General features: G+C 47.4%; 1 protein-coding gene across 1 annotated transcript in view; it reads right to left on the reverse strand.

Moving 5' to 3' along the window:
* atrip (ATR interacting protein) overlaps positions 1–19,459 on the reverse strand; it is a 47,207-nt gene that overhangs the window by 17,870 nt on the left and 9,878 nt on the right. The window contains exons 4-9 of the mRNA XM_036984286.2: positions 17,851–17,969; positions 11,017–11,192; positions 9,162–9,239; positions 5,758–5,881; positions 5,109–5,654; positions 800–1,051 (exon numbers count right to left, since the gene is read on the reverse strand). Of these exons, the coding sequence (XP_036840181.2) occupies positions 800–1,051; positions 5,109–5,654; positions 5,758–5,881; positions 9,162–9,239; positions 11,017–11,192; positions 17,851–17,969 (1,295 nt within the window). The remainder of the gene's footprint in view (positions 1–799; positions 1,052–5,108; positions 5,655–5,757; positions 5,882–9,161; positions 9,240–11,016; positions 11,193–17,850; positions 17,970–19,459) is intronic.

Consider the following 19,459-nt stretch of genomic DNA (forward strand, 5'->3'; position numbering starts at 1 on the left):
ATAGTCAGTTTTACGAGTTTTACGTTCGTGGCCCAGCCCTCATCCAGCCAGGCATTATTCTGCATTTTGAGTTTAGGGGGGGGGGGTTACAATATCTATACATTTAACCACTTTAGAAACCCAATTTTGTGTTAACCAATTGCTAGTTACAGTCTTGTCTCATCGCTGCAACTCCCGTACGGACTCGGAGCCATGCTTCTTGATACAATGCCCGTTTAACCCGGAAGCCAGCCGCACCAATGTGTCGGAGGAAACACCGTACACCTGGCGACCATGTCAGCTTGCACTGCGCACGGTCAGCCACAGGAGTCGCTAGTGCGCGATGGGACAAGGACATCCCTGCCGGCCAAACCCTCCCCTAACCCTCCCCATGGGTCTCCCGGTCGCGGCCGGCTGTGACAGAGCCTGACCTGACTAGACAACACAGGAACCTGTAGCCAGGAGACGTCATTACATATCAGATCAAGGTAGGAAATTCCCGTTCACTTCCTTCCTTCCTTCACTCATACCATAAAATAAAACTCACAGACTTGGAAACATTTAAATGATTTGAAGATTGAACAATCATTTGACAATAAATCAAAGCTCTCAAAACTAAAAGAGAGCAGTCTTACTTGCTTATATAAGAAGATTAACTAAACTAGACAGTCAATGTCCTTTATTTTCTGCATTAAAGAGAATGCATCCAAAATGGCACCCTATTCCCTACATAGTGCACTACTTTGAACCAGGGCTCGGGTCCAAAGTAGTGCACTATATAGGGGATAGGGTGCCATTTGGGAAGAATCTAAGGACTTGCCTGGAAAGCTGCCGCTCCTGTGCTCTCTCCAGCAGCATGTTGAGAGCCGTCAGACTGCTGGGCACCAGGGCCTCCCTCTGAAAAGCGCTGGTGGAGAAGGAGGGGTCTGACAGCTGAAGGAGCTTCCTGAGGAGAGGGTGGAGGGCCGGACCCTCTCTGGTGCCATCTACTGGGGTCTCAGAGGTTCTAGAAGTCCCAGGCTGGATGGAGGTGTCAGGCAGCAGGGGGGCCAGGCCTGAGGCCAGGATGGGCCTGTTGGTAAATAAAAATGATTAATTTAGCCAGGATCGTCCACTCAGGAACACTAGACACTGTTTTCCAGGGAGTCCTGGGATCCATAGAATCAATTAAACAAAACGTTATAACATATAGTCACTATCTTAATAAGTATGTGGACCAAGCAGAGAGCCTCACAGGCTGCCCTTAAAGGACATGAATAGGTCTAACACAGACTAGAGACCGGGGCGGCAGGTAGCCTAGTGGTTAGAGTGTAGAGGTGGCAGGTAGCCTAGTGGTTAGAGTGTAGAGGTGGCAGGTAGCCTAGTGGTTAGAGTGTAGAGGTGGCAGGTAGCCTAGTGGTTAGAGTGGGAGGCAGGTATCCTAGTGGTTAGAGTGTAGAGGAGGCAGGTAGCCTAGTGGTTAGAGTGTAGAGGAGGCAGGTAGCCTAGTGGTTAGAGGGGTGGCAGGTAGCCTAGTGGTTAGAGTGTAGAGGAGGCAGGTAGCCTAGTGGTTAGAGTGGGAGGCAGGTATCCTAGTGGTTAGAGTGTAGAGGAGGCAGGTAGCCTAGTGGTTAGAGTGGGAGGCAGGTATCCTAGTGGTTAGAGTGTAGAGGAGGCAGGTAGCCTAGTGGTTAGAGTGTAGAGGAGGCAGGTAGCCTAGTGGTTAGAGGGGTGGCAGGTAGCCTAGTGGTTAGAGTGTAGAGGTGGCAGGTATCCTAGTGGTTAGAGGGGAGGCAGGTAGCCTAGTGGTTAGAGGGGTGGCAGGTAGCCTAGTGGTTAGAGGGGCGGCAGGTAGCCTAGTGGTTAGAGGGGGGTGGCAGGTGGCCTAGTGGTTAGAGGGGAGGCAGGTAGCCTAGTGGTTAGAGGGGTGGCAGGTAGCCTAGTGGTTAGAGGGGCGGCAGGTAGCCTAGTGGTTAGAGGGGGGTGGCAGGTGGCCTAGTGGTTAGAGGGGAGGCAGGTAGCCTAGTGGTTAGAGGAGGCAGGTAGCCTAGTGGTTAGAGGGGCGGCAGGTAGCCTAGTGGTTAGAGGGGCGGCAGGTAGCCTAGTGGTTAGAGGGGCGGCAGGTGGCCTAGTGGTTAGAGGGGCGGCAGGTAGCCTAGTGGTTAGAGGGTAGGGGCGGCAGGTAGCCTAGTGGTTAGAGTGTAGGGGTGGCAGGTAGCCTAGTGGTTAGAGTGTAGAGGTGGCAGGTAGCCTAGTGGTTAGAGTGTAGAGGTGGCAGGGTAGCCTAGTGGTTAGAGTGTAGAGGTGGCAGGGTAGCCTAGTGGTTAGAGTGTAGACGTGGCAGGTAGCCTAGTGGTTAGAGTGTAGACGTGGCAGGTAGCCTAGTGGTTAGAGCGTAGAGGTGGCAGGTAGCCTAGTGGTTAGAGTGTAGAGGTGGCAGGGTAGCCTAGTGGTTAGAGTGTAGACGTGGCAGGTAGCCTAGTGGTTAGAGTGTAGAGGCGGCAGGGTAGCCTAGTGGTTAGAGTGTAGACGTGGCAGGTAGCCTAGTGGTTAGAGTGTAGAGGTGGCAGGGTAGCCTAGTGGTTAGAGTGTAGGGGCGGCAGGTAGCCTAGTGGTTAGAGTGTAGGGGCGGCAGGTAGTCTAGTGGTTAGAGTGTAGAGGAGGCAGGTAGCGTAGTGGTTAGAGTGTAGAGGAGGCAGGGTAGCCTAGTGGTTAGAGTGTCGAGGTGGCAGGGTAGCCTAGTGGTTAGAGTGTAGAGGCGGCAGGGTAGCCTAGTGGTTAGAGGAGGCAGGGTAGCCTAGTGGTTAGAGTGTAGAGGTGGCAGGTAGCCTAGTGGTTAGAGTGTAGAGGAGGCAGGTAGCCTAGTGGTTAGAGTGCGGAGGTGGCAGGGTAGCCTAGTGGTTAGAGTGTAGAGGAGGCAGGTAGTCTAGTGGTTAGAGGAGGCAGGGTAGCCTAGTGGTTAGAGTGTAGAGGTGGCAGGTAGCCTAGTGGTTAGAGTGTAGAGGTGGCAGGTAGCCTAGTGGTTAGAGTGTAGAGGAGGCAGGTAGCCTAGTGGTTAGAGTGTAGAGGTGGCAGGTAGCCTAGTGGTTAGAGTGTAGAGGAGGCAGGTAGCCTAGTGGTTAGAGTGTAGAGGAGGCAGGGAAGCCTAGTGGTTATAGTGTAGAGGAGGTAGGTAGCCTAGTGGTTAGAGTGTAGAGGAGGCAGGTAGCCTAGTGGTTAGAGTGTAGACGTGGCAGGTAGCCTAGTGGTTAGAGTGTAGAGGCGGCAGGGTAGCCTAGTGGTTAGAGTGTAGGGGCGGCAGGTAGCCTAGTGGTTAGAGTGTAGGGGCGGCAGGTAGTCTAGTGGTTAGAGTGTAGAGGAGGCAGGTAGCGTAGTGGTTAGAGTGTAGAGGTGGCAGGTAGCCTAGTGGTTAGAGTGTAGAGGAGGCAGGGTAGCCTAGTGGTTAGAGTGTCGAGGTGGCAGGGTAGCCTAGTGGTTAGAGTGTAGAGGAGGCAGGTAGCCTAGTGGTTAGAGTGTGGAGGTGGCAGGGTAGTCTAGTGGTTAGAGTGTAGAGGAGGCAGGGTAGCCTAGTGGTTAGAGTGTCGAGGTGGCAGGGTAGCCTAGTGGTTAGAGTGTAGAGGCGGCAGGGTAGCCTAGTGGTTAGAGTGTAGAGGCGGCAGGGTAGCCTAGTGGTTAGAGTGTAGAGGCGGCAGGGTAGCCTAGTGGTTAGAGTGTAGAGGTGGCAGGTAGCCTAGTGGTTAGAGTGTAGAGGAGGCAGGTAGCCTAGTGGTTAGAGTGTAGAGGAGGCAGGGTAGCCTAGTGGTTATAGTGTAGAGGAGGTAGGTAGCCTAGTGGTTAGAGTGTAGAGGAGGCAGGTAGCCTAGTGGTTAGAGTGTAGAGGAGGCAGGTAGCCTAGTGGTTAGAGTGTAGAGGCGGCAGGGTAGCCTAGTGGTTAGAGTGTAGACGTGGCAGGTAGCCTAGTGGTTAGAGTGTAGAGGCGGCAGGGTAGCCTAGTGGTTAGAGTGTAGGGGCGGCAGGTAGCCTAGTGGTTAGAGTGTAGGGGCGGCAGGTAGTCTAGTGGTTAGAGTGTAGAGGAGGCAGGTAGCGTAGTGGTTAGAGTGTAGAGGAGGTAGGTAGCCTAGTGGTTAGAGTGTAGAGGAGGCAGGTAGCCTAGTGGTTAGAGTGTAGAGGAGGCAGGGTAGCCTAGTGGTTAGAGTGTCGAGGTGACAGGGTAGCCTAGTGGTTAGAGTGTAGAGGTGGCAGGTAGCCTAGTGGTTAGAGTGTAGAGGAGGCAGGTAGCCTAGTGGTTAGAGTGCGGAGGTGGCAGGGTAGCCTAGTGGTTAGAGTGTAGAGGAGGCAGGTAGTCTAGTGGTTAGAGGAGGCAGGTAGTCTAGTGGTTAGAGGAGGCAGGGTAGCCTAGTGGTTAGAGTGTAGAGGTGGCAGGTAGCCTAGTGGTTAGAGTGTAGAGGTGGCAGGTAGCCTAGTGGTTAGAGTGTAGAGGTGGCAGGTAGCCTAGTGGTTAGAGTGTAGAGGAGGCAGGTAGCCTAGTGGTTAAAGTGTAGAGGAGGCAGGGAAGCCTAGTGGTTATAGTGTAGAGGAGGTAGGTAGCCTAGTGGTTAGAGTGTAGAGGAGGCAGGTAGCCTAGTGGTTAGAGTGTAGACGTGGCAGGTAGCCTAGTGGTTAGAGTGTAGAGGCGGCAGGTAGCCTAGTGGTTAGAGTGTAGAGGAGGCAGGTAGCCTAGTGGTTAGAGTGTAGAGGTGGTAGGTAGTCTAGTGGTTAGAGTGTAGAGGAGGCAGGTAGCCTAGTGGTTAGAGTGTAGAGGTGGCAGGTAGCCTAGTGGTTAGAGTGTAGAGGTGGCAGGTAGCCTAGTGGTTAGAGTGTATACGTGGCAGGTAGCCTAGTGGTTAGAGTGTAGAGGAGGCAGGTAGTCTAGTGGTTAGAGTGTACACTGTGGCCTTTCTCAAGACCGATACAATGAAATGAAATGCTTCAAACACGCAAAAAAGATCAAGCCCTTTAAAACCTGAATTGTGTATCGTATGTATTATAGCATGTTGCACACATTCAGCCTGCCGACCGTAGCGCAACGCGCTGCTTATCTGTTGTGTTTTTAAAAAGTGTCGTATTGAATTTCCTCATTCGGGACATTAAAATGTTCAAATCATACATACCCGTGTCTACTGTTACCCTGTGGAGGGCTCCCCTCTGCTCCAGGCGTTAGGGCCAGCAGGGTGTTCACGACCTCAGAGCTCTGGGCCACAGTATGATGCAGGGCCTTCAGGGCTGCCAGGGCAAACTCCTCCTGACTGCCTAGGGAATCCTCCACGCTGGAGGCCAGGCTGCCGTCCGACGACCCGGACAGAGAGCTCCCTCTCAGGGTCCTCTTACCAGACCCTGTCCCTGAGCCGTCCAGGGCGATAGCCTCCAGACTCTGGCAGAACAGACCGATGTGGTAGTCGAGGAGAGGGAGGAGGTGGACAGCACCAGGACAGGACCTGGTATTGTTTTTCAGGGCAGGGGCAGAGTGGGAAGGGTTCGGGTTGGGCGGGTCCTCAGGAGGCAAGGCAGTGTGGTGTCTGGGCAGGGCCATCATGTTGAGGCCAGACAGGGCCAGGTTCTGATAGTATTTGAAGCGCGGCTGCTGGCTGTGGGGCTTGTTGTGGTGGGGAACAAGCCTGGGTTCTGTCGAGGAGGAACTGGAGCCAACCGAAGACCCTCTGTAAGGGTGGGCACAGTGTTAAATGACTCAGTGACTGCATCAAACAAAAAACACAGTGAAATAAAACCAGCGTAATGAGGATGATGGGGGGGGGGTCTTACGAGCTGAGACAGGTGTTGGTCAGGAGACCAGGTAGTGCGTCAGGGCTGATGCAGAGCAGGTGACCCAGACCCAGACTGCTGGGGTCTAAAGGATGCTGTAACAGCAGACTTAACAGCACTGAGCCTACGCAAAGAACCAGAGAACAGTCAACATGGTGTCCCCACCAACACAGAGAACAGTTAACATGGTGTCCCCACCAACACAGAGAACAGTCAACATGGTGTCCCCACCAACACAGAGAACAGTTAACATGGTGTCCCCACCAACACAGAGAACAGTTAACATGGTGTCCCCACCAACACAGAGAACAGTCAACATGGTGTCCCCACCAACACAGAGAACCAGTTAACATGGTGTCCCCACCAACACAGAGAACAGTTAACATGGTGTCCCCACCAACACAGAGAACCAGTTAACATGGTGTCCCCACGAACACAGAGAACAGTTAACATGGTGTCCCCACCAACACAGAGAACCAGTTAACATGGTGTCCCCACCAACACAGAGAACCAGAGAACAGTCAACATGGTGTCCCCACCAACACAGAGAACCAGAGAACAGTTAACATGGTGTCCCCACCAATACAGAGAACAGTTAACATGGTGTCCCCACCAACACAGAGAACAATCAACATGGTGTCCCCACCAACACAGAGAAAAGTCAACATGGTGTCCCCACCAACATAGAGAACCAGTTAACATGGTGTCCCCACCAACACAGAGAACAGTCAACATGGTGTCCCCACCAACACAGAGAACCAGAGAACAGTCAACATGGTGTCCCCACCAACACAGAGAACAGTTAACGTGGTGTCCCCACCAACACAGAGAACAGTCAACATGGTGTCCCCACCAACACAGAGAACCAGTTAACATGGTGTCCCCACGAACACAGAGAACAGTTAACATGGTGTCCCCACCAACACAGAGAACAGTCAACATGGTGTCCCTACCAACACAGAGAACATGGTGTCCCCACCAACACAGAGAACCAGACAACAGTTAACAGTTACCTAACCCTAGATACTATGCTGAGGGTTAGGTAACTAGTCAAACTATATATAGATACTATACTGAGGGTTAGGTAACTAGTACAACTATATATAGATACTATACTGAGGGTTAGGTAACTAGTACAACTTTATATACAGTGCCTTGCGAAAGTATTCGGCCCCCTTGAACTTTGCGACCTTTTGCCACATTTCAGGCTTCAAACATAAAGATATAAAACTGTATTTTTTTGTGAAGAATCAACAACAAGTGGGACACAATCATGAAGTGGAACGACATTTATTGGATATTTCAAACTTTTTTAACAAATCAAAAACTGAAAAATTGGGCGTGCAAAATTATTCAGCCCCTTTACTTTCAGTGCAGCAAACTCTCTCCAGAAGTTCAGTGAGGATCTCTGAATGATCCAATGTTGACCTAAATGACTAATGAGGATAAATACAATCCACCTGTGTGTAATCAAGTCTCCGTATAAATGCACCTGCACTGTGATAGTCTCAGAGGTCCGTTAAAAGCGCAGAGAGCATCATGAAGAACAAGGAACACACCAGGCAGGTCCGAGATACTGTTGTGAAGAAGTTTAAAGTCGGATTTGGATACAAAAAGATTTCCCAAGCTTTAAACATCCCAAGGAGCACTGTGCAAGCGATAATATTGAAATGGAAGGAGTATCAGACCACTGCAAATCTACCAAGACCTGGCCGTCCCTCTAAACTTTCAGCTCATACAAGGAGAAGACTGATCAGAGATGCAGCCAAGAGGCCCATGATCACTCTGGATGAACTGCAGAGATCTACAGCTGAGGTGGGAGACTCTGTCCATAGGACAACAATCAGTTGTATATTGCACAAATCTGGCCTTTATGGAAGAGTGGCAAGAAGAAAGCCATTTCTTAAAGATATCCATAAAAAGTGTTGTTTAAAGTTTGCCACAAGCCACCTGGGAGACACACCAAACATGTGGAAGAAGGTGCTCTGGTCAGATGAAACCAAAATTGAACTTTTTGGCAACAATGCAAAACGTTATGTTTGGCGTAAAAGCAACACAGCCAAACACACCATCTCCACTGTCAAACATGGTGGTGGCAGCATCATGGTTTGGGCCTGCTTTTCTTCAGCAGGGACAGGGAAGATGGTTAAAATTGATGGGAAGATGGATGGAGCCAAATACAGGACCATTCTGGAAGAAAACCTGATGGAGTCTGCAAAAGACCTGAGACTGGGACGGAGATTTGTCTTCCAACAAGACAATGATCCAAAACATAAAGCAAAATCTACAATGGAATGGTTCAAAAATAAACATATCCAGGTGTTAGAATGGCCAAGTCAAAGTCCAGACCTGAATCCAATCGAGAATCTGTGGAAAGAACTGAAAACTGCTGTTCACAAATGCTCTCCATCCAACCTCACTGAGCTCGAGCTGTTTTGCAAGGAGGAATGGGAAAAAATGTCAGTCTCTCGATGTGCAAAACTGATAGAGACATACCCCAAGCGACTTACAGCTGTAATCGCAGCAAAAGGTGGCGCTACAAAGTATTAACTTAAGGGGGCTGAATAATTTTGCACGCCCAATTTTTCAGTTTTTGATTTGTTAAAAAAGTTTGAAATATCCAATAAATGTCGTTCCACTTCATGATTGTGTCCCACTCGTTGTTGATTCTTCACAAAAAAAATACAGTTTTATATCTTTATGTTTGAAGCCTGAAATGTGGCAAAAGGTCGCAAAGTTCAAGGGGGCCGAATACTTTCGCAAGGCACTGTAGATACTATACTGAGGGTTAGGTAACTAGTACAACTATATATATAGATACTATACTGAGGATTAGGTAACTAGTACAACTATATATATAGATACTATACTGAGGATTAGGTAACTAGTACAACTATATATATATAGATACTATACTGAGGATTAGGTAACTAGTACAACTATATATAGATACTATACTGAGGATTAGGTAACTAGTACAACTATATATAGATACTATACTGAGGGTTAGGTAACTAGTACAACTATATATATGGAAGAGACTGAGGGTTAGGTAACTAGTACAACTATATATAGAGAAGAGACTGAGGGTTAGGTAACTAGTACAACTATATATAGATACTATACTGAGGGTTAGGTAACTAGTACAACTATATATATGGAAGAGACTGAGGGTTAGGTAACTAGTACAACTATATATATGGAAGAGACTGAGGGTTAGGTAACTAGTACAACTATATATAGAGAAGAGACTGAGGGTTAGGTAACTAGGACAACTATATATAGATACTATACTGAGGGTTAGGTAACTAGTACAACTATATATAGATACTATACTAAGGGTTAGGTAACTAGTACAACTATATATAGATACTATACTGAGGATTAGGTAACTAGAAACTCACCTTGATAATGAGAGGGTTGAAATGTGTTAAAAGGGTCTGAGTGAGTCACTTCCTGTCTGCCGCTGGACTGTTTTCCATCTGAACACAAAAACAACATGTCAATAACATTCAGTTAGACGGGTCTAACTAACAGTCACACTGGGCCAGTCAGACGGGTCTAACTAACAGTCACACTGGGCCAGGCAGACGGGTCTAACTAACAGTCACACTGGGCCAGTCAGACGGGTCTAACTAACATTCACACGGGCCTAACTAACAGTCACACTGGCCCAGTCAGACGGGCCTAACTAACAGTCACACTGGCCCAGTCAGACGGGCCTAACTAACAGTCACACTGGGCCAGTCAGACGGGCCTAACTAACAGTCACACTGGACCAGTCACACGGGCCTAACTAACAGTCACACTGGGCCAGTCAGACGGGTCTAACTAACAGTCACACTGGGCCAGTCAGACGGACCTAACTAACAGTCACACTGGGCCAGTCAGACGGGCCTAACTAACAGTCACACTGGGCCAGTCAGACGGGCCTAACTAACAGTCACACTGGGCCAGTCAGACGGGCCTAACTAACAGTGACACTGGGCCAGTCAGACGGGCCTAACTAACAGTCACACTGGGCCAGTCAGACGGGTCTAACTAACAGTCACACTGGCCCAGTCAGACGGGCCTAACTAACAATCACACTGGGCCAGTCAGACGGGCCTAACTAACAGTCACACTGGCCCAGTCAGACGGGTCTAACTAACAGTCACACTGGGCCAGTCAGACGGGTCTAACTAACAGTCACACTGGGCCAGTCAGACGGGTCTAACTAACAGTCACACTGGGCCAGTCAGACGGGTCTAACTAACAGTCACACTGGGCAAGTCAGACGGGTCTAACTAACATTCACACTGGGCCAGTCAGACGGACCTAACCAACAGTCACACTGGGCCAGTCAGACGGGCCTAACTAACAGTCACACTGGGCCAGTCAGACGGGTCTAACTAACATTCACACTGAGCCAGTCAGACGGACCTAACCAACAGTCACACTGGGCCAGTCAGACGGGCCTAACTAACAGTCACACTGGGCCAGTCAGACGGGCCTAACTAACAGTCACACTGGGCCAGTCAGACGGACCTAACTAACAGTCACACTGGGCCAGTCAGACGGGTCTAATTAACAGTCACACTGGGCCAGTCAGACGGGTCTAATTAACAGTCACACTGGGCCAGTCAGACGGGTCTAACTAACAGTCACACTGGGCCAGTCAGACGGGTCTAATTAACAGTCACACTGGGCCAGTCAGACGGGTCTAACTAACAGTCACACTGGGCAAGTCAGACGGGTCTAACTAACAGTCACACTGGCCCAGTCAGACGGGTCTAACTAACAGTCACACTGGGCCAGTCAGACGGGTCTAACTAACAGTCACACTGGGCCAGGCAGACGGGTCTAACTAACAGTCACACTGGGCCAGTCAGACGGGTCTAACTAACATTCACACGGGCCTAACTAACAGTCACACTGGCCCAGTCAGACGGGCCTAACTAACAGTCACACTGGCCCAGTCAGACGGGCCTAACTAACAGTCACACTGGGCCAGTCAGACGGGCCTAACTAACAGTCACACTGGACCAGTCACACGGGCCTAACTAACAGTCACACTGGACCCCAGTTAAATGTAACAGGTGGAACTTGTAGCCTTGAGACGTGGCTTGTCGTCATAGCAACGGAGGGGGATACACATTTTCTTAATCACACCAAATAGGAGCTTCAATTATGTTACATCTCTCCGGAACACAATGGTTTAAAATGGAAGGAGCAGGTAGGAATGTGATAATCCATAGGCGATTAGCCAATCATCTGTACCGTCTCTGAGGTGTCCTGGTCCCGGGGTCTTGCCTGGCGTTGACCTAGAGGGCAGCTGGGCACCAAACGTCTCCTTGGTGATGAAGGCTGTTCCTCCAGGAATGGCTACACAGCGAGGGCTGCTGCTGGCACCACCGGCACCCTGCAGCAGGGCAGTGGGACCAGACAGACCGGGGCTGGAGACGTGGAGGGGGAATGGGGAAAAGACTTCAGACTTACTTCAGAAAGTGTTCACAGCTCGTGACTTTTTCCCCACAGTTTGTTGTGTTACAGCCTGAATTTAAAATGGATTAAATTGAGATGTGTGTGTAGGCCAGTGGCACACACACACACACACACACACACACACACACACACACACACACACACACACACACACACAATGTAAATGTATAACATGTATAAAAAAATGAAGAGATGAAATGTTTTGAGTGAATAAGTATTCAACCCCAAGCCTATATACGTTCAGGAGTGAAAACATGCTTAGCAAATCACATAATAAGTTGCATGGACTCACTGTGTGTGAAATAGTGTTTAACATGATTTTTCAATGACTACCTAATTTCTGTACACATACAATTATGTCAAGCAGTGAATTTCAAACACCAATTCAAACCACAAAGACCAGGGAGGTTTTCCAATGCTTCAAAAAGAAGGTCACCTATTGGTAGATGGTAAAAAAAACAACAAAAAAAAACAGACATTGAGTTTCAAAATTAGTGCACTATATAGGGAATAGGGTGCAATTTGGGACATACCACCTAAGAGTGTGTTGGATCCGTGAGATGGAGGGAGTGAGAGAGGCCAGGGAAAAGAGGAGAAGAACGGAAGTGAATGTTTACAGCGCCTTCACAAAGTATTCACACCCCTTGACTTTTTCCACATTTTGTTGTGTTGCGGCCTGAATTTAACATTTTATTAAATTAAGATTTTGTGTCACTGGCCTACCCACAATAATGTCAAAGTGGAATTAGAGAGAAGGGCACCTACTGCAGACATTGAATATCCCTTTGAGCATGGTGAAGTTATTAATTACACTTTGTATGGTGTATCAATCCACCAAGTCACTACAAAGATACGGGCGTCCTTCCTAACTCAGTTGCCGGAGAGGAAGGAAACACCTCAGGGATTTCACCATGAGGCCAATGGTGACTTTAAAACAGTTACAGAGTTGAATAGCTGTGATAGGAGAAAACGGAAAATGGATAAATAACATTGTAGTTACTCCACAAAACGAACATAATTGACAGAGTGAAAAGAAGGAAGCCTGTACAGAATAAAACATATTCCAAAACATGAATCCTGTTTGCAATAAGGCACTAAAGTAAAACTGCAAAACATGCAGCAAAGAAATGAACTTTAAGTCCTGAACACAAAGCGTTATGTTTAGGTTAAATCCAACACATCACCGAGTACCACTCTTCATCTTTTCAAGCATTATTTTATAGGTATTTGTATTTATTATGGATCCCCATTAGTTCCTGCCAAGGCAGCAGCTACTCTTCCTGGGGTTTATTATGGATCCCCACTAGTTCCTGCCAAGGCAGCAGCTACTCTTCCTGGGGTTTATTATGGATCCCCATTAGTTCCTGCCAAGGCAGTAGCTACACTTCCTGGGGTTTATTATGGATCCCCATTAGTTCCTGCCAAGGCAGTAGCTACTCTTCCTGAGGTTTATTATGGATCCCCATTAGTTCCTGCCAAGGCAGTAGCTACTCTTCCTGGGGTTTATTATGGATCCCCATTAGTTCCTGTCAAGGCAGTAGCTACTCTTCCTGGGGTTTATTATGGATCCCCACTAGTTCCTGCCAAGGCAGTAGCTACTCTTCCTGGGGTTTATTATGGATCCCCATTAGTTCCTGCCAAGGCAGTAGCTACTCTTCCTGGGGTTTATTATGGATCCCCATTAGTTCCTGCCAAGGCAGCAGCTACTCATCCTGGGGTTTATTATGGATCCCCATTAGTTCCTGCCAAGGCAGCAGCTACTCTTCCTGGGGTTTATTATGGATCCCCATTAGTTCCTGCCAAGGCAGTAGCTACTCTTCCTGGGGTTTATTATGGATCCCCATTAGTTCCTGCCAAGGCAGCAGCTACTCTTCCTGGGGTTTATTATGGATCCCCATTAGTTCCTGCCAAGGCAGTAGCTACTCTTCCTGGGGTTTATTATGGATCCCCATTAGTTCCTGCCAAGGCAGTAGCTACTCTTCCTGGGGTTTATTATGGATCCCTACTAGTTCCTGCCAAGGCAGTAGCTACTCTTCCTGGGGTTTATTATGGATCCCCATTAGTTCCTGCCAAGGCAGTAGCTACTCTTCCTGGGGTTTATTATGGATCCCCATTAGTTCCTGCCAAGGCAGTAGCTACTCTTCCTGGGGTTTATTATGGATCCCCACTAGTTCCTGCCAAGGCAGTAGCTACTCTTCCTGGGGTTTATTATGGATCCCCATTAGTTCCTGCCAAGGCAGTAGCTACTCTTCCTGGGGTTTATTATGGATCCCCATTAGTTCCTGCCAAGGCAGCAGCTACTCATCCTGGGGTTTATTATGGATCCCCATTAGTTCCTGCCAAGGCAGCAGCTACTCTTCCTGGGGTTTATTATGGATCCCCATTAGTTCCTGCCAAGGCAGTAGCTACTCTTCCTGGGGTTTATTATGGATCCCCATTAGTTCCTGCCAAGGCAGCAGCTACTCTTCCTGGGGTTTATTATGGATCCCCATTAGTTCCTGCCAAGGCAGTAGCTACTCTTCCTGGGGTTTATTATGGATCCCCATTAGTTCCTGCCAAGGCAGTAGCTACTCTTCCTGGGGTTTATTATGGATCCCTACTAGTTCCTGCCAAGGCAGTAGCTACTCTTCCTGGGGTTTATTATGGATCCCCATTAGTTCCTGCCAAGGCAGTAGCTACTCTTCCTGGGGTTTATTATGGATCCCCATTAGTTCCTGCCAAGGCAGTAGCTACTCTTCCTGGGGTTTATTATGGATCCCCATTAGTTCCTGCCAAGGCAGTAGCTACTCTTCCTGGGGTTTAATATGGATCCCCATTAGTTCCTGCCAAGGCAGTAGCTACTCTTCCTGGGGTTTAATATGGATCCCCATTAGTTCCTGCCAAGGCAGTAGCTACTCTTCCTGGGGTTTATTATGGATCCCCATTAGTTCCTGCCAAGGCAGTAGCTACTCTTCCTGGGGTTTAATATGGATCCCCATTAGTTCCTGCCAAGGCAGTAGCTACTCTTCCTGGGGTTTATTATGGATCCCCATTAGTTCCTGCCAAGGCAGTAGCTACTCTTCCTGGGGTTTATTATGGATCCCCATTAGTTCCTGCCAAGGCAGCAGCTACTCATCCTGGGGTTTATTATGGATCCCCATTAGTTCCTGCCAAGGCAGCAGCTACTCTTCCTGGGGTTTATTATGGATCCCCATTAGTTCCTGCCAAGGCAGTAGCTACTCTTCCTCGGGTTTATTATGGATCCCCATTAGTTCCTGCCAAGGCAGTAGCTACTCTTCCTGGGGTTTATTATGGATCCCCATTAGTTCCTGCCAAGGCAGTAGCTACTCTTCCTGGGGTTTAATATGGATCCCCATTAGTTCCTGCCAAGGCAGCAGCTACTCATCCTGGGGTTTATTATGGATCCCCATTAGTTCCTGCCAAGGCAGCAGCTACTCTTCCTGGGGTTTATTATGGATCCCCATTAGTTCCTGCCAAGGCAGTAGCTACTCTTCCTCGGGTTTATTATGGATCCCCATTAGTTCCATGTAGTCCTGGCTCTATGTAGTACTGTGCGCCTCCCACAGTCTGTTCTATACTTGGGGAGTCTGAAAAGACCTCTGGTGGCATGTCTTGTGGGGTATGTATGGATGTCTGAGCTGTGTGTTAGTAGTTTAAACAGACCTCTGGTGGCATGTCTTGTGGCGTAAGGATGGGTGTCTGAGCTGTGTGTGTAGTAGTTCAAACAGACAGCTTGGTGCATTCAACATGTCAACTCCTCTCATGAATGTAAGTAGTGATGAAGTCAATCTCTCCTCCACTTTCAGTCAGGAGAGATTACGTGCATATTATTAATGGTTGCCTTGTTGATAGTACTGTTAAGAAGGAAGGGCAGCGCTTTATTATGGACAGACTTCTCCCCATCTAAGCTACTGTTGTATCAATATGTTATGACCATGATAGTTTACAATCCAGGGTTACTCCAAGCAGTTTAGTCACCTCAACTTGCTTAATTTCCATATTATTCATTACAATATTTTGTTGAGGTTCAGGGTTTAGTGAATGATTTGTCCCAAATAAAATGCTTTGTTTTTAGGACTAACTTATTCCTTGCCACCCATTCTGAAACTAACAGCAGCTCTTTGTTAAGTGTTGCAGTCATTTCAGTCGCTGTAGTAGCTGACGTATATAGTGTTGAGTGATCCTTGAGTGATCATACATAGACACACGGGTCTTTGGCATGTCGTTAGTAAAGACTGTAAAAAGTAAGGGGCCTAGACAGCTGCCCTGAGGAATTCCTGATTCTACTTGGATTTTGTTAGAGAGGCTTCCATTAAAGAACACCCTCTGTGTTCTGTTAGACAGGTAACTCTTTATCCACATTATAGCAGGGGGTGTAAAAGCATAACTCATACGTTTTTCCAGCAGCAGACTATGATAAATAATGTCAAAAGCCACGCTGAAGTCTAACAAGACAGCCCCCACAATCTTCTTATCATCAATTTATCTCAGCCAATCATCCGTCATTTGTGTAAGTGCCATGCATGTGAAAGGTCTTTCCCTATGAGCGTGCTGAAAGTCTGTTGTCAATTTGTTTACTGCAAAATAGCATTGTATCTGGTCAAACACCGTTTTTCCCAGATGTTTACTAAGGGTTGGTAACAGGCTGATTGGTCAGCTATTTGAGCCAGTAAAGGGGGCTTTACTATTCTTAGGTAGTGGAATGACTTTAGCTTCCCTCCAGGCCTGAGGGGACACACTTTCTAGCAGGCTTATAGATGTGGCAAATAGGAGATGTAATATTGTCCACTATTATCCTCAGTAATTTTCCATCCAAGTTGTCAGACCCCGGGGGCTTGTCATTGTTGATAGACAACAGAAATGCACCTCTTTCACACTGCATTTTTAAAATTCAAAACGACAATGTTTGTCTTTCGTAATTAGATCAGATATACATGGACGTGTAGTGTCGGCATTTGTTGCTGGCATGTCATGCCTAAGTTTGCTCATCTTCCCAATGAAAAAAATCATTAAAGTAGTTGGCAATATCAGTGGGTTTTGTGATGAATGAACCATCTGAGTCAACAAATTCATTATCAAGCATTTCACACATGTTATCCAGATACTGACTGCTGGCACTTGGTCTATAGCAGCCTCCCACCACCAGAAGGGGCTTTAGGTGAGGCAGATGAATCTGTAGCCATATTACCTCAACATTATTTAACATGAGATCCTCTCTAAGCTTTACAGGAAAGTAGTTCTGAATATAGACCACAGCACCGCCCCCATTGGAATTTCTGTATTTTCTGTAGATGTTATAACCATGTATTGCTACCACTGTATCATCAAAGGAAATTATCTAAGTGAGTTTCAGAGATAGTCAGAATATGAATGTCATCTGTTACTAGCAAATTATTGACTTCATGAACCTTGTTTCTTTAAGCTACATATGTTTACGGGGGCTATTTTTAGCACTTTTCTGGGGTGCTTGATTGTTTTCATTGCTTTACTGGGAAGTATAGCAGAAGTAGACATGCTCATGTTATTGCAGGGTGAGCTGCACACAGTGGACTTCCTCCTAGGGCACACATGCCTCAGTGCTAACAGTATCACTCTGGTTCATAGACGCATGATTACTGCATACAATAGCTGTGGGATCAGAGGCATTCAGGGCAGTTAGAGGGACATACATTAGGTTACTTACATTGTGTCTTCCAACACCCCTGGGATAATGTACATTTGCTGAAGCATTATGGTGACTCAGTGTCACAATGGTGGGGATTAACTGAGCAGGGTTTGGGTCATTGATAAGTCATTGTCTCAACGCAGCCTTATAATGCTGTGAAAGGATGTAGGAACACAAATGATTTGGGTGGATCCCATCCTCCCTAATATATTTGGTATGCTTGTCATCAACAAGGACGAGACTAAAAATGTTTAGATAAACAGAATAGAGCTAAGCACAAGAAAAATCCTACAGGAAACCTTGGGTCAGTCTGCTTTCCAGCAGACACTGGGAGATGAATTCACCTTTCAACAGGACGATAACCTAAAACACAAGGCCAAATCTAAACAGGAGTTGTTTAACCAAGACAACATTGAATGTTCGGGAGGGGCCGAGTTACAGTTTGGACTTACATCGACTAGAAAATCTACGGCAAAGACCTGAAAATGTCAGTCTAGCAACTGTCAACAACCAACTTGACAGAGCTGCGTGCAAGAATAATGAGCAAATATTGTAAAATCCTGCAATCTATCCATTTCCAGCAACCCGAAAGCTAAATATTGCCTTATATAATAATAAATCAAGTCAAATGGCGCAGTCAGTCTACAAGGCAGAGCAGTACCTCTCTTACATTCTTTGGCTAGAACCCTGATGCATTTTTGTAAAGTCATAACATAACAAAATAAAGACAATAGCTAACCCTCCCCAGGTTGGAAAATACCTAATGTCTGCCTGAAAATCATTGGTCCGCATACTTTTCCTGTGTGCTCTCTGGTCCAATCATCTCATTACATATCATATACAGAAAGACTGGTCGACCTGAAGAGCAGTTAACCTGTTTCTGGTGACAGGTGTGTGTGTGTTTGGGTACCTGTTTCTGGGGACAGGTGTGTGAGTTTGGGTACCTGTTTCTGGGGACAGGTGAAGCCACTGCTTTCCTTCCTTTCTCTGCGTTCTGTAGTTTAGTCTTCATCTCGTTCATCTCAGCCTCTTTGAAGTGCAGCTCAGACAGCAGGGACTGCACCTGCGGACACATTAGAAGAAACAGATGGACTTTATTGTCCAATTGTACACAGACGTCCAACGGAAACTTGTATTGTGCTTGTATTGTGGAGCGTCAAAATACAGCCAGACAAACCAATGGGCTAGATGGTCATCAGAAAACCATCATAACATAATACAGCCAGACAAGCCAATGGGCTAGATGGTCATCAGAAAACCATCATAACAGAATACAGCCAGACAAGCCAATGGGTTAGATGGTCATCAGAAAACCTTTATTACGAAATACAGCCAGACAAACCATTGGGTTAGATGGTCATCAGCAAACCATTATAATGAAATACAGCCAGACAAGCCAATGGGTTAGATGGTCATCAGAAAACCATCATAACAGAATACAGCCAGACAAACCAATGGGTTAGATGGTCATCAGAAAACCCAAATGGCACCCTATTCCCTTTATAGTGCATAGGGCTCTGGTTAATAGTATAATGGGGCGCTATTTGGGATGCATACAATATCAACGAGAATGGATGAGAAAGATTTCATGTAAACCATAAAGCAGTGGCTCATCACCTTGTGTCAGACAAGTAAAGGATGAGATGCCCCTTCACACGAAACTGACTTCAAGGTGCTGCTAACAGTTTAGCGTCCTCCACTGTAACGGGTGTCAGTGTGATGCTAACAGTTTAGCGTCCTCCACTGTAACAGGTGTCAGTGTGACGCTAACAGTCTAGCGTCCTCCACTGTAACGGGTGTCAGTGTGATGCTAACAGTTTAGCGTCCTCCACTGTAACGGGGGTCAGTGTGATGCTAACAGTTTAGCGTCCTCCACTGTAACGGGTGTCAGTGTGATGCTAACAGTTTAGCGTCCTCCACTGTAACAGGTGTCAGTGTGACGCTAACAGTCTAGCGTCCTCCACTGTAACGGGTGTCAGTGTGATGCTAACAGTTTAGCGTCCTCCACTGTAACGGGTGTCAGTGTGATGCTAACAGTTTAGCTTCCTCCACTGTAACGGGTGTCAGTGTGATGCTAACAGTTTATAGCTTCCTCCACTGTAACGGGTGTCAGTGTGATGCTAACAGTTTATAGCTTCCTCCACTGTAACGGGGGTCAGTGTGATGCTAACAGTTTAGCTTCCTCCACTGTAACGGGGGTCAGTGTGATGCTAACAGTTTAGCTTCCTCCACTGTAACGGGGGTCAGTGTGATGCTAACAGTTTATAGCGTCCTCCACTGTAACGGGTGTCAGTGTGATGCTAACAGTTTATAGCTTCCTCCACTGTAACGGGGGTCAGTGTGATGCTAACAGTTTAGCGTCCTCCACTGTAACGGGTGTCAGTGTGATGCTAACAGTTTAGCGTCCTCCACTGTAACGGGTGTCAGTGTGATGCTAACAGTTTAGCGTCCTCCACTGTAACAGGTGTCAGTGTGACGCTAACAGTCTAGCGTCCTCCACTGTAACGGGTGTCAGTGTGATGCTAACAGTTTAGCGTCCTCCACTGTAACGGG

This window comes from Oncorhynchus mykiss, chromosome 7 (assembly GCF_057628025.1).
Source record: "Oncorhynchus mykiss isolate SJ-2025 chromosome 7, ASM5762802v1, whole genome shotgun sequence".
Taxonomy (NCBI): domain Eukaryota; kingdom Metazoa; phylum Chordata; class Actinopteri; order Salmoniformes; family Salmonidae; genus Oncorhynchus; species Oncorhynchus mykiss.